Source organism: Chiloscyllium plagiosum, chromosome 2 (genome assembly GCF_004010195.1).
Source record: "Chiloscyllium plagiosum isolate BGI_BamShark_2017 chromosome 2, ASM401019v2, whole genome shotgun sequence".
Taxonomy (NCBI): domain Eukaryota; kingdom Metazoa; phylum Chordata; class Chondrichthyes; order Orectolobiformes; family Hemiscylliidae; genus Chiloscyllium; species Chiloscyllium plagiosum.
The window spans coordinates 16,908,196-16,927,521 of record NC_057711.1 but is presented as its reverse complement, the minus strand read 5'-3'; the positions used below and the strand labels follow the sequence as shown (position 1 = coordinate 16,927,521).

The window sequence follows — 19,326 nt, the reverse complement described above, 5'->3', positions numbered from 1 at the left end:
AAACTATCACTGTATTCTAACAGATGAAAGGCTTAACAGACAATCAATTCTTCAATGTATAATTTCAGTTACATCACACTGCAAATTTTTGCTATAAATTCTGTGTTACGATCGAGCCCTCCACAATCACCTGATGAAGGAGCGTCGCTCCGAAAGCTAGTGCTTCCAATTAAACCTGTTGGACTATAACCTGGTGTTGTGTGATTTTGAACTTTGTCCACCCCAGTCCAACACCAGCATCTCCGAGTCATGATTTTAACAGCATACTGTTTGTGTACCCTGTAGCTGATCTATTTCCTTTGCCCCTTACGTCACGCTCCCCATCCCACCTCTTCCCTCCTCCAAAGGTGCTAGGTTTAGCACTGGTAACAGGGCTGCTAATCCACAGAACACAAGTTCTAATCCTGCCATGGACATTTGAGAATTCAAACTTGCGTTCTTTTTCAATTTCCAGAAGTATGTGGCTTTCAGTTGAAGTGGCCATGGAGCTGAGGTTTGCTGTTAAAAACAAAACACCCACTGATTCAGTAATTTACTTGCTGGAGGAAATCTGACCCTTTCTCTGGCAACCAACGTTCTTGAGGGAGGGAAATCTGCCCTACCTATAACTCCAGACTCACAGCATTGTAGCTAGTGCTTAGCTGCTCTCTGGGCAATAAATGCTGTTCTAGCTAACATCTTATTAATAAATATAAAGAAAAGGAGTGACTTTTATCCCAGATCAAGATGACTGACTCTGGAATAACATCTGAAGTAGGCCCACAAGCCTTTTTTTAAATTCATTCACAGGATGAAGGTGTCACTGGCTAGGCCACCATTTGTTGCCCATCCCTAATTATCCAGAGGGCAGTTAAGAGTCAACCACATTGCAGTGGGTCTGGAGTCACATTGTAGGGCAGACCAGGTAAGGACGGCAGTATCCTTCCGTAAAGGACATGAGTGAACCAGATGGACTTTATTGTGGTCATCATCAGACTCCTAACTTCAGATTTTTATACAATTAAAATTTCACCATCTGCCGTGGTGAGATTCAAACCCAGGTGCCTACCTCAGTCTCTGGATTAACAGTCCAGTTATAATACCACTAGGCCATCACCTCCCTTTTAGGTTGCACAAAGCCACTTAACAATGGGCAATACATTCTGACATTTTCTACAATGCACATGTGCCGAGAATGACTTTTAAAATAGTGTAAATAAAGCTGAACCTTTACAGAAAATGGTTAAATGTCCTGTTAAGGATGTCAAGTCTTTATAGGGAGTTGAGAGCAGATTTAGTCTTTGAAAGAGCTGGCATCAGCACAATAGGCCGACAGACTGACTGCTGTGCAGCTTAATTCAGTGACTCCATGATGCTCCCATCCAGTGGTGCAGGAATTGTTGATTTGAGCGCGGGCAACAATAATAATCACACTGCACAAGCAGGAGACTCTGCGGTTTTCAGTGCTGTCACCTACAGCACCATTGTGTTGCTACCACACATTTTGAAGAGCAGTTCAGTGGTGACCATTTATTTATTTCTGATACCTTCAATCTCACAATGCTATGGGTTTTCTGGCAGTGGAGATTTGCGACTGATAACTAACGATGCTCACACATAGCTGCAGCTTATTTTTCTCAAGATGTATCCATGCAGCAATCGTGTCTGTTGCCAGTTGCTTGCTAGATGACACTTTCACAGTGGGATTAGATTGTGCATCATAATTCACACTGTGCAAACAGGCTGTTGCTGACCCTGATCCCAGCTGCCAAAGGACTTGATCCGCTCCACTAGGTGCGCAAGCCTGCCAAGTCATTTTGGTTTTTAATGCTTCAACCCCTTTTATCAGGCTGGTAATATTTTTGGTTCCCTTGCCCTGTGTCACCCTTCACTTAATGACTGAGATTGGGAAGGTGCCACATGGACAAAGACCCTTGCTGTCAAGAAAGCATAGTCACATTTGCAAAAGACCCAGTGACGTGCACAGAAATAATTTTACTTTGCAATAAATTATTTTGGATGAATGCTAATTGTGTTATGCTTTAGCAAGTATAATAGGATAGAATTGTGCATGGGTGTTGAAATTATTCCAGCCATATTTTGTGTTTAGACAACATCCCTTTGCCCACAAGCAGAGGAGAGACTTCCAATACTAACCTTGAACTTCCATCTTCAGCTTAGAATGTTATAGTCATGTGTTAACTGTCCACCTGGTAATATTTTCTGGAGCAATTTTCACACTATGGTATTCAGACATATGCCCCATTTAAGAGCTTCCCCTTTGTATCTCTTTACAACCTCTCGTCACTATGGTCTGGTGACTATCATAGTTGAGAAGATGAAGTGTAGATTTCCCAGAATGACACAAGGTGTGACAGACTTCAGTTGTGTGGAAAGACAGGGAGAGCTGGAATTGTCCTCCTCAGAGCAGAGGAGATTAAGAGAGGATTTAATAGAGGTGCTACTAATTATTGGAAATGTACATAAGTGAGTGGTTAGGATCTAGAACACACTGCCTGGGGTTGCAGAGGAGGCAAGGGTCAATTGGAGTGTTCAAAAGGGAATTAGATCATTATCTGTAAAGGAATAGTAAGTAGAGGCTTACAGTCAGAAGGCAGGGAATGGCACAAGTTGAATTGCTTCTTTGGAGGGCTGGGAAAATCATGGCTGAAAGTCCTCCTCTGTAACCAACAATGATGAGACAGAGAAATATATAAAATATATGCCACGGGTTCTTTCCTTAAATATGTGATAGCCAAGGAAGAGTCATCCAGCCTAATCCCATTGCCAGATTTTGGCCCTTAACCCTTCAATTAACTGCAGAGAGGCCGGTATCCTGTCACTAAGTCACCCTTTATTTACATGTGCACAGTTCACAGGCTGTGACCAGCCAGCTCAGACTCTGCCTCTGAAGTGAGAAGACTCCGAATCCCCTGCTTATTTATTTATTTATTTTTTAATAATCCTCCACACTACCACTGTACAGAAGCCATGCTTAATTTCCTGTTTATTTTTTTCTTGTTTTTTTTATTTTATTAAACAATTACAAAAGAGCTTACAGTAAAACAGTTAACATTTACAGCTGTATACAACAGCAATTTTACAAGGGAGAGGAACAGCAAAGTCAGGCCCCAAACCCTACCGTTCAACCAGTTTATAGGGAGATGAGAACAAACCTCAAATTCCAGTTCCACATATAAAAAGACTTCAACAATGACATTTGAATTTCCTGTTTATATCTGTCAGCCAGGACACCCTGATTGGCCCATGTTAACAATCCCAGTCAGGAAACTCATAGTCAATGAGATCTATCTGATGCTCTCGCTCCAATCACTACAGCCCTGTAGTTGACTGCACTTCAATTACATTGCCTTGAACACATACATGGATATGAGTTTTCAGGTTCTACTATCCTTTAAGACACTGAGTTCCGGGTCCCCACAGCCCTCTGTATGAAAAATATTTTCCTCTAATTCTTCCTCAAATTCTTCTCTTAACGTTTGAAATCTGTGCTGCCTGGCTCATGACTTGATGCTAAGAGAAATAGTTCCTTATTAGCCACTTTATCCAGACCCCTGGCAATTTTATACTTGTCCGTTAAATTTCGCATCAGCCTACTCTGTTCCAGAAAAAATCTAATCTAATCTTTCCTCATAGCTAAAATTCTCCATTCCTGGCAACATTAATTGTTTTTTATTATTTATTCATTCATGAGTCATCAACATCACTGGCTGGCCAGCAGTTATTGTCTGTCTCTAATTGCCTTTGAGAAGATGATGATCAACTCCCCTCTTGTATTCCTTCCCTGTGGTGGAGTGACCAAAAATAAGCACAGTATTCTTGCTGATGCCGAACTCGTGTCTTACATAGCTCAAACATAAGCTGGTTGGTGGGCTCAGTTGGCTGAATGACTGGTTTGTGATATTCAGAGTTGGTTCAGTTCCTGATTGAGGCCACCATCAACTTTATCTCTTGCTTGAGATACTGTGACCCTCCCTGCTGTAGGAAATATGTTATTAAACTTGAAAGGGTTCAAAAAAGATTTACAAGCATGTTGGAGGGTTTGAGCTATAGAGAGAGGCTGAGTAAGCTAGGGTGAGTTTCCCTGGAGTATCAGAGGCTGAGAGGTGACTTTATGGAAGTTTATAAAATCATGAGGGGCATGGATAGGCTGAATAGTCAAGGTCTTTTCCCCAGGGTGGGGAAGTCCAAACCGAGAGGGCCATAGTTTTAAGGCAGTTTGGAGGTGCCGCTGTTGGACTGGGGTGTACAAAGCTAAAAATCACACAACACCAGGTTATAGTCCAACAGGTTTATTTGGAAGCGCTAGCTTTCAGAGCGCTGCTCCTTCATCAGGTGGTTACTGTTCGATTATAACCTGGTGTTAAGGTGATTTTTAACTAGGCTTAAGGTGACAGGGAAAAGATTTAAAAAGAACCTAGAGGCAACTTTTTCATGCAGAGTGTGATAAATATATGGAAATGGTGGAGGCTGGTACTTATGGGTGGTGCAGTGGCTCAGTGGTTAGCACTGCTGCCTCACGACACCAATTCCTGCCTGTCTGTGTGGAGTTTGCACATTCTCCCTGTGTCTGGGTGGGTTTTCTCCGGGTGCTCCAGTTTTCTCCCACAATCCAAAGATGTGCAGGTTGGGTGAATTGGCCATGCTAAATTGCCCGGTGTGTTAGTCGGGGTAAATATAGGGGAATGTGTTTGGGTGGGTTTCTCTTCAGAGGGGTGGTGTGGACTTGTTGAGTCAAGGGGCCTTTTTCCACACTGTAGAGAATCAAATCTAATCTAATTACAACATTTAAAAGGCAACTGGATGGTTATATGAATAGGAAAGGTTTAGAGGGATTTGGACTAAATGCTGGTGAATGAAACTAGATTAATTTAGAATATCTGGTTGGCATGGACGTGTTGGACTGGGTATTTCTGTGCTGTACATCGCTAAGACTCTGTGTCCTTACCAGCTTTCTCTCTCTAATGAGAGGGCAGTCTGTGGTGTCTTTCAACTTTTGAATAGTCTAAGTTTTGACAAAAAATGCAGGTACATTCTCTGCCATCCTTGCCACCTTAACGACATAGGACACTAAAAGGAACATGAAACATGCCATAACACTCACTAAGGTAAAAGCAGGATCTGTCACCTTAACAAAGGCTATGAGAAGAATCTACCCAATAAATAAAGGTAGCAATTATTACTGTTGTTAGAATAAAAGTCACATTAGATAGCATACCCTTGGCTCTTTGCCCAGCTGATTTCCATCTGTTTGCGCAATAATGCATTCGAATCATTGTGCCTTGGTACACAGATTTTAGGTAGCAATGTTATCACAAAGCTGTGTGCAGACAATCCTTTAAATGCTGCGTACAGCAGAATAAAGTCACCTGTACATCAACACAGCTTCACAATTTAAAAAAAACAACAAAGTGTAAGTAAAGAGCAAGGGCTACGTATGCGAATGTTCCAGCACTACAATGTGAAGGGCCAGAAATGCTTTGGTGAGCTTCATTTCTGCTTCAAGCTGTCGGGCTCCACAATCTGCTTAAAGCTTTGTGGAGCACGCACAGAATAACCAAAGCCATCAGGCTGAAAATATCCTGCTAGACTATCAACTACACAGAGAGTGAGAACAGGTTGTTAAGCATGATTGATAATGCTAAATTCCCATGAGAAAGAGGCGGTGGTACTGATTCAGTAACCTGGAAATCCAGATTAATGTTCTGTGGACATGTATTCAAACCCAATCCATATTGCTGTGCCAGTTAATAAATCTGAAATATAAAGCTAAGTTCATTATCGAGAATTTGTCAAAAATCACCTGGTTCTCTGATGCCCCTTTAGGGAAGGAAATCCACTGTCCTTAACTGGTCTACCCTACAGAGTCAAAAGTGTGGTGCTGGAAAAGCACAGCAGGTCAGGCAGCATCTGAGGAGCAGGAGAATCGACGTTTCAGGCATAAGCCACCCTACATATGATTCCAGACCCACAACAATGTGGTTGGTTCTTCACTAACCTCTGAAATCAACTCATGAAGACAATTGGTTCAAGGGCAACAAAAGTTGACCTTGCCAGAGTCACATTTATTGCATGAAAAAATAAAATTAGCTGAAAGAATTTGACCCTTTATTGTCAATTTTGAATTAGCCTGCCCATTTTAATTACCTGTACACCTCAGAGTCAAGGGATGGCCCTTTAGAACTGAGATCTTTAGGAATTTCTTCAGCTGTTGGGTAGTGAATCCATAGAGCTCCTTTCCACAGAAGGCTGTGGGGGTGAAGTTATTGAGTGCTTTTAGGACAGAGGTAGACAGATTATTGATTTAGAAAGGGGATCAAAGGTTATAGGGAGGAGGCAGAAGCATGGTGTCACAAAAAATATTAGCCACGATTGAATGGCGTAACAGACCTGATATGTTTTTCAAAGGTATTAAGGAATATGGTCCCAAAGCAAGTATATAGAGTTAAGCCACAGAGCAGCCATGATTGTACTGAATGGCAGAACAGGTTTGAAGGGCTGAATGGCCTACTCCAGTTCCTATGTACAGCTTTTTTTATGAAATGAAAGTAAGAGTTTATAAAGCAATAGTTAATCCCATATTATTCTATAACACTAAGTGCTGTAATTTGAGAAAAGTCAATCGGTAAAGATACTAACGGCAGGGATTAACTACTTGAGAGCAATACTGGGTGGAGTATTCAGTGTTGTATAACATAATGGACCCGATAGGCATAATGTTCATACTGCATTGACTCCACCCATTCTATTGACGTCACAGACAGTATGTGAGAGATAAGGGGTTCTACTCCAGCTTTTAGATTGAGCAGGTGTATCTGAGTTAGTTCCTCAAGGCCCTTGTAATTATGTCTGACCAAATCTAGTGGCACATCTTGCTGTCCTTCAATAAGCTTCTTGTTTTCTAAGAACTGTGCCTCTTCTGTGGATAGTTTACTGCTAATCATTAGATAAACCCAAAATAAAGCAAAGACAACAAGGGGATTAATGACAGCGCAGTGCCTTAAACACACATTACCCAGTAACATATCTTGATAAAGGCAGCATAACAAAACATGGTGCCAGCAGGGATTCCAGAAAAATACCACATCCAGGAAGCAAAACAAAAATCAGAAGTGATCAACCAAGCAATGAAAGATTTATAACTAAGTCGTAATTTAACAAAACTTTATCTGTCACAGCTTTAAAATTAACAATTGATCTAGCACCAATTACTACTGTGGAAGAGAGTTCCAAACCTTTGCCATCCTTTGTGCTGAGAAACATTTCCTAATCTCACTCCTGAATGAGGTAAAAACAATGACTGCAGATGCTGGAAACCAGATTCTGGATTAGTGGTGCTAATCTTTATTTATCCTTGCCTTGGATAGTATTGTACAACAGAGAGACCTAAGGGTTCAGGCACATAATTCTTTGAAGTTTGTGTCACATATACACAGAGTGTTTCAGGAGGAGTTTAGCACTCTTGCCTTCATTGTTCAGACCTTGCAGTATAGGAGTTGGGATGTTATGTTGAGATTGTACAGGGTGTTATTGAAGTCTCTTCTGGAGTACCGTGTCCAATTCTCGTCTCCATGTCACAGGATGAATATTATTAAGCTGGATGTTGCTGGGAATGGAGGGTTTGAGTTATAGGGAGAGGCTGGATAGGCTGGGACTTTACTCATTCAAGTGGAGGAGATTGAGAGGTGACCTTATGGAGGTTGATAAAATAATAAGGGGTATAGATAAGCTGATTGGCAGCTGTCTTTTACCTAGGTTGGGGGATTTAAAGATTGGGGAGGCATATTTTTAAGGTGAAAGGAGAAAGATTTAAAAAGGATATGGGGACAATGTTTTTACATAGAGACTGGTTTATATGTGGAATGAAATTCCAGAGAAAGTGGTGAATGTGGGTACAGTTACAACATTTAAAAGACATTTAGGTACGTACATGAATAAGAAATGTTTGGAGGGATATGGGCCAAGTGCAGGCTAACTTGGGATAGTTTAGTTTGGGATTATGTGCAATGTAGTCTGGTTGGATCCAAGGGTCTGTTTCTGTGCTATATGACTCTATGACTCTACCCTGTCTTTTCCTGCTGGTATCTTGAAGACTTCAATCAGATCACTTGTTCACCTTCTAATTCTGGGGAAAACAGACCTAATTTGGCATTCTAGATTCTGCTTAACCTTCCAAGATGTAGCAGAATGTCACATGGAGCGTATTACAATAATTTTTTAGTCACCATGTTTACACTGCAACTCAGCTTTAGGTGTGAATAGAACTGAAAACATATCAAAAACTCCACATGCAACTGCTCAACTTGTATGAACCAGTGGTGATACTTGTTAGTAAAGCTGAAAACTTGGTTTGACTTCATATCGGGAGTGAAAAAAGATCAATCTGTCCATCTGCGTGTGAGAGAGACAGAAAGAGGTCAGCAGCAACTGTCATGAATTGTCAATCAGGCATGTTGATGTCAAATAATTTGTCTTACCAGACCATGCCAACTTTTACAGTTCTTTTGTTGCACTAAAGTCTATTGACCAACGTTGGACAATCAACATCTGCTTCCCTCATTGCTGCCATTTTCAGTATTTTTAGTACATGGTTAAAGGTTGGGGTAAGGGTGGGATGGGAGACAGTGGGGTTGGTTTGGTCTCTGTAAGTTGCCTGTAAAGCTATAGTAACTTTCACATTTGGAACTTAGTTTTGCAGACAAGAGCACGGAGATTCTTCCTTGTGTCTTTCCCTTAACCAAACATCACAAAAGACACAGTGTCAGGTCATTATTTTATTGCTATTTGCACAAGTTTATGTTAGTGTGTTCTCACCTCTGCTACATTTCAGTAGCGATGATACCTTGAGGCACACGTGAACAAATAACAGAAGTAGGCTATGTGGACTCTTGAATGTCATCCAACATTCAGTAAGAACATGAATGATCTGTTGATGTTTCAGTTCAACCAGATTGAAATTACTCCACAGTGGCTGGTATCCTGTCACCAAGTCACCCTTTATTTATATGTGGAGAAAGTGAGGTCTGCAGATGCTGGAGATCAGAGCTGAAAATGTGTTGCTGGAAAAGTGCAGCAGGTCAGGCAGCATCCAGGGAACAGGGGAATCGATGTTTCGGGCATAAGCCCTTCTTATGCCCGAAACGTCGATTCTCCTGTTCCCTGGATGCTGCCTGACCTGCTGCGCTTTTCCAGCAACACATTTTCAGCCATTTATTTATATGTGCATGGTATTTGACACTGATCCAGCTTCCTCTCAGAATCAGCAGAACTTCTGACACTCCTGTTTATTTCTGTCAGCCAGGGCTGACAGAACATACAGAAGTATGTTCTACAGTTCATCCCAAGGTGAAATGTCAGCCATTGTTAACAATCTTAGAATCATAAAATCAGCAAGCATGTTACCTCCTGTTTCCCAGCAAGAACATCCGCAATTTTCAGTTCTGAAGAAGTGATTGGACCTGAAACGTTAACTCTGCTATTTAGATTAGATTCCCTACAGCATGGAAACAGGCCCTTCAGTCCAACAAGTCCACACTGACCCTCCGAAGAGTAATACACCCAGACCCATTTCCCCACCCTATATTTACCCCTGACTTGGCAATTTAGCATGGCCAATTCACCTGACCTGCACATCTTTGGATTGTGGGAGGAAACTGGAGCACCTGGAGGAAACCCACGCAGACACGAGGAGAATGAGTAAATGCCACACTGACAGTCGCCTGAGGCAGGAATCAAACCCGGGTCCCTGGCATTGTGAGGCAGCAGTGCTAACCACTGACCCACCATGCCACACCTTTCTTTACAGTTTCTGCCAGATCTGGTGAGTTTTTTCAGCAATTTCTGTTTTCGTATCAATTTACAGAATTGCTCCTCATAATTGATCCCTCCATCCCCACAGTTATTCGTTTCCTCTTCTCTTTGTACTTTCAGTCGCTGCAATATACTATTTCAGCTCCATCCTGGAATTCTGGGGATGAAGGCATTTCTGAATTTTGGATTTTCCTAGATTTGTTTAATAATGTTATTATGTTTAATCACAAGTTTGTAAATCGGCTTTGCACCTGAGCCACAACATAGTCACAAAACATTGTAAAGCATTCATGATTTTTTAAAAATTCCAAAGCCCTGCTATGTGTTAAAATACCAATGACAATGAGGAAGTTGCTGAATTTCCTGTGACCAAATTTAGCACATCAACAGGCCTGACCTGGGATTATTTGTTAATCATTCAATCTAAAATTTGGGGAATATTTTCCTTTCCCCGGAAAGATTGGAGACCTACCACCAGGATGAATAGCTGTGAGTGTTAATTTCAATACACATCCAATTAATAAACTTATTTTCTTCCATCATCCATCTTGTCTCTTGTTCTCTCTCATGCACCCTTGCAGTTTTCCCACTGAAACAGCTGAAAGCTGTTAGTCCTATCTTCTGTAGAAGTGGGAACAGTAGAAATGTCTTTAAAGGACATGACATTTGCTATTTGGTATTTTGTTTTGGTCCTGTGGGTCTGTTCAAACACTTTCTGGACAACCGGGTCTTTCCAGATTTTTGATTTTCCTGATCTGAGACGTTACAGAACATTGTACTGTGTTGATTGAACCTGGACACAGAATTCCAAGTGCAGACGACTGAATGATTCATGAACTGCACCATTACCTCAGTATTTTGGCAGCAATGAGCCTATTAAAACCCACTGCCGTTTGGGCATTTTTAAAAAAATTCCCTTATAGAAAGTGGGCATCTGCCTGGCATTTATTGCCCATGTCTCATTGCTGTTGAGAAGGTGATGGTGGGCTGATTTCTAGACTAACGATGCCAGTAGAGAGGGAGTACCTGCAACATGTGGCTGGAGCTGTTTAAGAAAGCAGCTCACTGATACCTTTCCAAAGGCAATGAAAGCTGGCCAAGCCAATGGTGTGCTTAAAGTATGAATACATTTTTTTAAAAAATACACATCGCCCAGGGCAGCATTGTTACCATGAGTTCAAGTTATTATCAGTTTGGAACCTCCTCCAGATCTCTCTTGATTTTCTGTCAATACAATTAGATATGTTCCCCCTCTTTTATGTAAAAGCATGGAGGGTTCTGAAGTCAAGGGATGTCCGCAGTTATTCACCTCACAGCAGTGTGGTTGCCATTGCTACTATTCAGTACAGCTTCTGAAGAACCTCCTTTTAAAGATGAGCCCAGTCTCGAGATAATGACTGGACTGACGTTTAAATTCCTGAATGGCCTATAATTTGAGATGTCTAATGGTTGGCATCATCAATTACACAGGCCAGTTCTCAGAGAAAACACTTCTTCTCGATTGAAGTGGAAGTGATTGTGGCCTGTCGGTTGCTATGGCGCCAGTTGCTGACACAGACTGCCGAACATCAAACCTGCTTTTGTCCTCTTTCTGAGTGAAACAAAATGCTTATTAAATGCAAAGAAAGAAAATAAATGTGTGCGTGGACAAAATGGAGACATGGAAGGCCTAGCTGAAGCAAAACAGAAGTAACTTTAGTGTTTCCTGCAGCTACTTCTCTGATTGTCCACTGTAATGTCTGTGGGAGATTAGCAATAACTCCATAAAACACCTCTATTGACCAATTGTACAGTCCTTGGCAATCCAGCCTGTACAGCCCTCTGCAGTAAAGAATCCCACAGGTTCGCTACCCTCCAGAAGAAGAAATTCCTCTTCATTTCCTTCATATATCAGGGACTCCTTACTCTGAGATTATGATCCTAGACTCTCCCACAAGGGAAAACATACTTTCCTTCTCCATCCTGTCAAGTCTCCTAAGAATCTTGTATGTTTCTATAAGGTCACCTCTCATTCTTCTTGAATACTGCTCCAATGGCATTATCATTTTACCATCACCTTGGTTATACAAGGCGCCTCTTGGTAATACACAACCTGAGTATTGTTGAGAAAAAGAGTCGGGAGGTTGAGTTTTTTTTAAATTGCACTCATCTAGATAGAATCACAGTGAAATGTGGTATTCTTGCAATTCTGACCTGATTAGAGCAAGATTAAAAGACTCAAGACCACACGTTTTCCATCAGGAATACCAAAGATCAAGTACGTGATTTCTGTAATACAGGTAGTTCTTCTATAAAGCAATGGTTGCGCTCCAGTGCAACTCTGCATTGTAGGAAAATTGCACTTTAGAAACAGCTCCTGAAGTGTTGGCAATGTAACCATGTTACAGCCAACACATGTTTTAACTGTTATCGCTTTTGAAACTGTGTCCCCAATTCATCATGCCGGTTAAAGCAAATTCACGTTAATGAAACTCGCTACAGCAGAAAAACCTGTGGCTATTTTTAAAAACATTTTTAATCAGTAAATAATTCAAGCTTTATGGGGAAAAGGCAGGAAAATGCTAAGGATCAACAGATCAGCCATGATCACTGTATATGGAAGCAGACTCAATGGGCTGAATGGCCTACTTCTTCTGCTGTATCTTCTTATGTTATGGACCAGCAGTCCAAAGTGGAGACAATAATCAAGAGACCAGAGCTGAAGTCCCTCATGGGTCTGAGAACTTAAATCTGATTGCTAAGAATGTGGAAATAATTGGCAAAAGCTGGTCTCAGGAAATGTGCCCATGAAACTGCTGGGTTTTCATAAAAATAGCAAGTGATTCACCGACATCCTGCCGAGAAGGAAACCTGTCACTTTTGCCTGGTCCAGCCTGGTATGACTAAGGTCCCATACACAGTTACTGTCTAAACATGCTCTGAACAGGCTGAGCACTGTTACCAGCATTCAACTTCAAAAGATGGTTTGCTGCTCAAACGGCAAGTACAGGCAGCCCCCGGGGTTGTGAGCAGGTCCTATTCTGGAGTTAGTCTGCTTGTCGATTTGTGTACAAGTTAGAACACAGTGCAAGACAATGCAAAGCAGCTATTTGTAACTTTGAGAGAAATGATTGCATGTTAGGTCTTTGCAGTTACACACACCTAGGAGAAAGTGAGGACTGCAGATGCTGGAGATCAGAGTCGAGAGTGTGTTGCTGGAAAAGCACAGCAGGTCAGGGAGCGTCTCAGGAGCAGGAGAATCAACGTTTCAGGCATAAGCCCTTCATCAGGAAGTTACACATACTGCAAGACCTCGCGGTCATAAGTATGAGTTTACATAAGCCAGCTATTTGTAAATTGGGGACCCCATACAGAAGGTAAGGTTGGATTAAATTAAGCAAAAAAGAAAATATGACAAACTTGGAATTGTCACACTGATGAATTTTCTAATGTCTCAAGGAAATGTAGGCCATCTGATCCTTAATTACAAAGAGCCTTGAACCTTTGCTATTGATCCTTTTCACTGAAACTTACATCCCAAGACATTATAAAACATATCACTTACTGACTTCACGTTAGTTTCCAACCCTCTCTAATCCATCTCAGCCCTTCTCCGCTAGTCCTACAATCCAAGCTTCCTGATGCAGTCACTCCCAGAAGAAAGCTGGAGGGGAAGGCCCGTGTTGAGAGATTAATCTTTTTTTGTATCAGGCAAGCCAGCCACAATGAGAAAACAGATATCAGCTTCCCTCTGGAAGATGTTCATTTCCTTGTCACAACCTCACTGACAGTAGGAGAGTTGGTGTGACGGAGTGCTCAAATGAGCACTGCAGTGACTTAGGGGAACATTTCTGATGCTTCCAACCTCCAGAGAATGGAAGGGGAAATCACCTGTGGGATCGTCCTTTGTCTGGAGCCCCCATATATCAATGGTCAGAGTGTGTGTGATGGCAGTCAAGATCAGACATGTTCCATCAGATCCAGGTTAGTGTCATCAATGGGAATACCAGTTGATACCATGTTTACGGTATTGTTGCGACATTGGGTAGAGTACTTTGGCCTGGGAGACAGAAAGTTAGAATTTGGTGTTTGTGAAATGCTAGGGGGGAGAGCATTGTGTGCTCCCTTTAGAAGATTATGTGCATTTTTTGTGCTTAGGGATTTAAAACGGATGTCTGTGATCAGCAGCTTGAAAGTTTGCAAGTACACCGAACTGAAATATTTGTATTGAAAGGCCATACAGTTAGCTAGTCAAGAAGCAACTCTTTTTTGAACCAAGACAATAGGCTTTTGAATTGAACCAAATAATTTGAACCAGGTACTTAGGTAACAAAAACCTATTAAATTCAAGTCTGACTGACAATACAGGACCAACCATACTGCAGAAATATTGATACATCATGAAGGGTATAAAAAGAAGAGGCAGTTGGACAAAGACCTCAGAGCAAGCTGTCACCCACCAGAGCGAACGGCCCTCAGCTCTTGAGAGAGAATTGTTGGGTATCACAGCCTCCTCTTTATCTTAGAGAAATCACTATTGAAATAGCAATAGTGCCAATGGCACAACGAGTTCATATTCCTGACTGAAGATTCGACAGGGAAGGCATTCCTGGCAGAAGAATCATTGGAGAAGTGGGACTTCTATTTATTGGAACAGCATACCATTAGAATCTTGCATTATTCAGGAATAGTTAGTAGTTGGAAGGGATTTATTCTGTTTGTTAATAGTTTAGTTAATTTGTTCATTGTTAGAACTAGATAAATAAATTGTTACTTGATGATTTTACTGTGAATGTCAGGGGTTTATTTTATTTAACCACTAGAAGTTGCTGAAAGATAGGTTACACTACTTTTCACACTCCCTTTACAGATTGTAGGGTGAGGCGCTCCTCTTTGCATTTTTCGGTTATAGTTCACGGTGGGACGGGGGGGGGTCAACCTTCGTTTTATAACAGTATTTCCCAACATTTTCCAGACGTTACAGCCAAGTAGCACATTCACTTGCTACTAATTCATGTGTATGTGAATTTGTTAAACAAATTGGTGCTTATTGTTGTGACCATTGTTAATGAGTACGACTCATTCATTAATGTCAAATGTTACTCTAAGGCTGTCAGGCAGAAGACAAAAGTCAAGGCAGAGCAGACAATTGCAAGCAGATTTCCTTCCAATGGTACTGATTATTGATCTCACTCGACTCTGCACTGAAATCCTTCATACCTTGTCTGATTGGTGTTTACATCTTGAGTGTCACTCCTGACAATTACATCAGGGTTCAGTATCACCATGTCCACAAGTTACTAGACACTGATGTGAGACCAATGCAGAGAGAGATTGGAAAACATTTTTATTGTTCATGAAGAGCACTCAGAATTAAGAGATTGGAGACAATAAGTGTAATGTTAAATTTATAGCCCAAAGCTTGGGAAAATTAGTCTTTATATAAAATGAAAGGTCATCTAGAAGGAAAGATCAGCAGTTACATGGGAACATCACAACCTGCAAGTTCCCTTCTAAGCCACACACCATCCTGACTTGGAAATACATTGCTGTCCCTTCACCATCCTTAGTTTCACCGTAAATGTATCTATTACTACAATAGGAATGCTTGAAGAAAGTTCCACATTCTTACTACTCTTTGAGTGAAGATGTTTCTTTGAATTCCCAATCGTATTCTTGGTGATGATCTTATATTGATGTTGGCTAATTATGTTCTTCACCACAAGGGAAAATATTCTCTCTGTATCCATTCATTCAAAATTATTCCTCATTTTAAAATCTGTACTCATCAAGTCATAGAGATGTACAGCACGGAAACAGACCCTTCAGTCCAACTTGTCCATGCCGACCAGATATCCTGATCTAATCTCATCCCATTTGCCAGCAGGCCCATATATCTCTGAACCTTTCCAATTCATATACGCATCCAGATGCCTTTTAAATATTGCAATTGTACCAGCCTCCACCACTTTCTCTGGCAGCTCATACAGACATATTCAATATTCTGTCTTTCAAAGGAAAATGACACAGCCAGTCAATTGTTTTGTCAGTTCCCTTGATCATTCTATTTTTCTGTGCAGATAGAGTAGGTATGTGCTTATGTGAATGTGTTTATGTATTAATATTTGCGTCCACAGATAATTAATCTCCCATGCCTATCATTAAACTTGCTTATTACTCAAGAAACCTCTTACTGTGTTTCATCCTGCAGGTTCATTACCTAATGGTGCTCTCTGCCAACTGGGCCTACGTGAAAGATGCTTGTCGGATGCAAAAGTATGAGGATATCAAATCAAAGGAGGAGCAGGAGTTGCATGACATCCATTCTACCCGTTCGAAAGAGCGGTTAAATGCCTATACATAAGATGACCTGCCCCCTCACTTGCACCAGTCACTTCTTTGTATCTGACTAAAACTTAACAACTGACTCACAACCCTGGTTACCAGTTCAGTAAGTTCCTATGTGATTTGACCACACATTTCTTTCTTTAAAAAGTGATTTAAAAATGCAAACGCCTCATCATTTAGGAGAAAGGACAAACCTCATTCCATTCACAAAATTCCATTGGGCTTGTGAAATGTTCCATTCGATCATTTTTTTCTTAAATGAGACTTTGATATTTGTGATTTTTTTAAAGATAGTTCTCTTTTATTTTTATTGATAAAATTTGTAATGGAACCATGCATCAAGGGAAAGAGAGAGATATATGCTCAAGTTGGGAAATCACTGTGGCTGATTTCATTATATAAATGCTTAAAGCACTCCTATCAATTTCCTCTAATTCCCATAGAATGGAGTTTGTTAATGGATTATTGTTTTGATTGAAGAGGAGATTTTGATACAACCAAGATAACTTATGTGCTACATATCACCTGTAGTCATTTCCATACCATTGTTTTCCCTGTTTAAGTTTTCCTAATATGAAATGTTGATTTGAAATTCTAACAACCTGATAGATTCCTGAACTTAATAATCAATTTTCATTCCATTACATCCTGAGGTTTTCAATTTAGTTCCAATGCGAATATGTAGCTGTGAGAACCCACATAGCTCCGAGCGATGCCTGTCTCTTTGTGAAACATTCTTTATTCCAGTCCTGCTCAAGGGCTCTCTCCCTCACCATCTCCTGATATCCTGATGATGACAACAATGACACTCCCCAAATTGGAAAACTGCATCATCCAAAAATTCCTTGTAAACAGAACAAAACAACCTCCACCTTTGAAATATTAACATATTTCTGAACATTGACAGATCACTTAAGCACTTCTGGTTGGTCATTTTAAACAAGGTGAGATTGCAAGTGGAATTGATATTGGAGATTGCATCTTGTCACACCATTAAATTTTTGGTTTAGAGTCCTTTATTTGGGTTGACTGAACAAGTCTACTTCTCTTCTGAGAATGTTGGCAACTTTTGCCTTGCTGAGAACCAACTGGGTTCCACCAGCTTTTTCTTTCAGAAAGACCCTTTCACAGGATGCAGGTGGCAGTTTGGTCTCCATCCCTCAATGCCCTTGAGAATTTGGAGTTGAGCTGCTTCCTGATCTTCCATTGATGGCTACTCCTCAGTGGCCTTGTGGGGAGAGGAGGTATTTTGAAGACAACCATCAAGGCCCCGAGAAGTGGCTCAACTAATAATAAATGTTCGCATGGCTGCAATGTAACCCGTTTCATAGGAGCTTACTGCTACAGGACACACACTCCCACATTTCGTTTCATCTGGGCGCTTTGCCTAGCGACTGCATTTTGCAAGAACTTTTAACTGGAATACTTCACATTTAAAAGGTGGGGGGGGGGGGAGAGTCGGGAAATCATGCTTTTGGTTCCCAATTCGGTTCCGGCAACAAATATCCGCTTCAGATTAAATGGCCAATCTTTGACAGTTTAATCAAGCGTTCTTTGTCGAGTGAAAGTAGACTCAAAGTGTAAAATATGTAGTTTCTGACGTGACTGGGGACAATAAAGGAAAACTTCTTTTTCATTGTGAATGTCATTTTGGCTGCTCATGGCAAAACGTTGATGTTAAATATTTAGACGAGGGATGAGTGAAAAAAAGCTGCCAGTGAAATTTGTAATGTAAAAGTCATTGAGAGCAATCCATCAATACTGGACCAAAATGGGTGTGTTGAATTTTATTCTGTATTGCCTATTGATACTGCTCTTTGTACGCAGTATAGTGTCTCCCTTAACAATGTAGCCTGAACAAGATTTCCATCGGTGTTTTTGGAAGTGAAATCCTAGTTCGTTTTTCTTTTGGTCCATCTCTCGGACCCATTGTGGACTATGGTGAGCTGTTTCCTGATGTAAGTGCATTTTTAATGACATTAAAGGAATTGAGATCCGCTTTATACTGTAACAGTCATGCAACATTTGGTAATTTCTAAGCGTTTTCTGTAATAGATTAAGAACTTTGACGTAGTTGTTATTCGTAGCATGGTTATACACTAGATATGGTGATAGTTTCTCAAGAGTTGACAGCAAGTTTTATTTTAACAGCAGCCTCTCTTACTGTATCAGTACTGTGTGCAGTATTAGGGTGCCTAAGTTTCCAGTATTATGTTGCGACTCTCTTCAACAATATTTTAATGTAGTGTTGGATTCCTTTCATGTGATATCTATAGGTTGTGTCAACTTAATCTATGTCCTTTGATTCATATATGATGTCTTGTATTCGGTAATAACTTAATGCTATTGGCTTTCTGGTACTAGTCTTTGTATTTTCACAAAGAATGCTTTGTAGCAGGCTGTATAATTAATCTGTTTTTGTACATGAATGTGCCAACAGCTTGACAGTGGCTTTTATTTGACTGTAGGAAAAAAAGTGCTTGCAATTTAATTAATAAAAATAAATTTGTGTACTTGTTCCTCTGTGGAGACTTTGCCAATTTCTTGATTGACTTGCTGGTGAAATTTGTGCTTAACGTACTTAGCATAGCTACAATGTGTGTGTGTGCGCGCGTGCGGGAGTATGCATTATATGTGTGCTTTTGAGTGCGTGTGCAAAAGAGAGACATCATGTTTGTTGCTCTCAAGTTGCGGAAGGTTAGTGTCAGGGAATAGAATATCTTCTTCTTTTGACCTACTCTTTACGAACATGAAAAATTTCCAGGCCAAGCATGGCATATTTTTGTAGATCAATTGAGGGGTTAACAAGATTAGTCAACAACTCTGTTATTGAGTTGCTATGTGAGTGTCAGGATGGTGAAAAGATGGTTAAGAAAGGCCTTGTTCGTATAATTCCTACAGGGAATCTTACTGACAAAACGTTTTCTGGAAAACTAGCATCCTGATCTTTCAAGCATAATCAGATAATTGTGTGACACAGCCTTGAATTCTTATATAGGCTTCCAAAAGATGAAGCTTCCATAACAGATATAGCTTCAGTAAAATAAACTGATAAAGACCCTATACAGCATTCCAGCAATGGGACCCAACCTTAGTGTCAGAAACACATCTCCCTACTTGACCAGCAGGGCCATCTTTTTCCTTGACAGCGCAGTCAGACTGTCATGTGTTTGAGGTTACCTCAGTTCC

At 40.7% G+C, this 19,326-nt stretch overlaps 1 protein-coding gene across 1 annotated transcript in view; it reads left to right on the top strand.

Annotated features, from left to right (window-relative positions):
• LOC122557223 (proteolipid protein DM beta) overlaps window positions 1-18,656 on the top strand; it is a 230,267-nt gene extending 211,611 nt beyond the window's left edge. The window contains exon 7 of the mRNA XM_043704677.1: window positions 16,001-18,656. Within this exon, the coding sequence (XP_043560612.1) occupies window positions 16,001-16,153 (153 nt within the window). The 3' untranslated portion in view covers window positions 16,154-18,656. The remainder of the gene's footprint in view (window positions 1-16,000) is intronic.
• The last annotated feature ends 670 nt before the right edge of the window (window positions 18,657-19,326 follow it).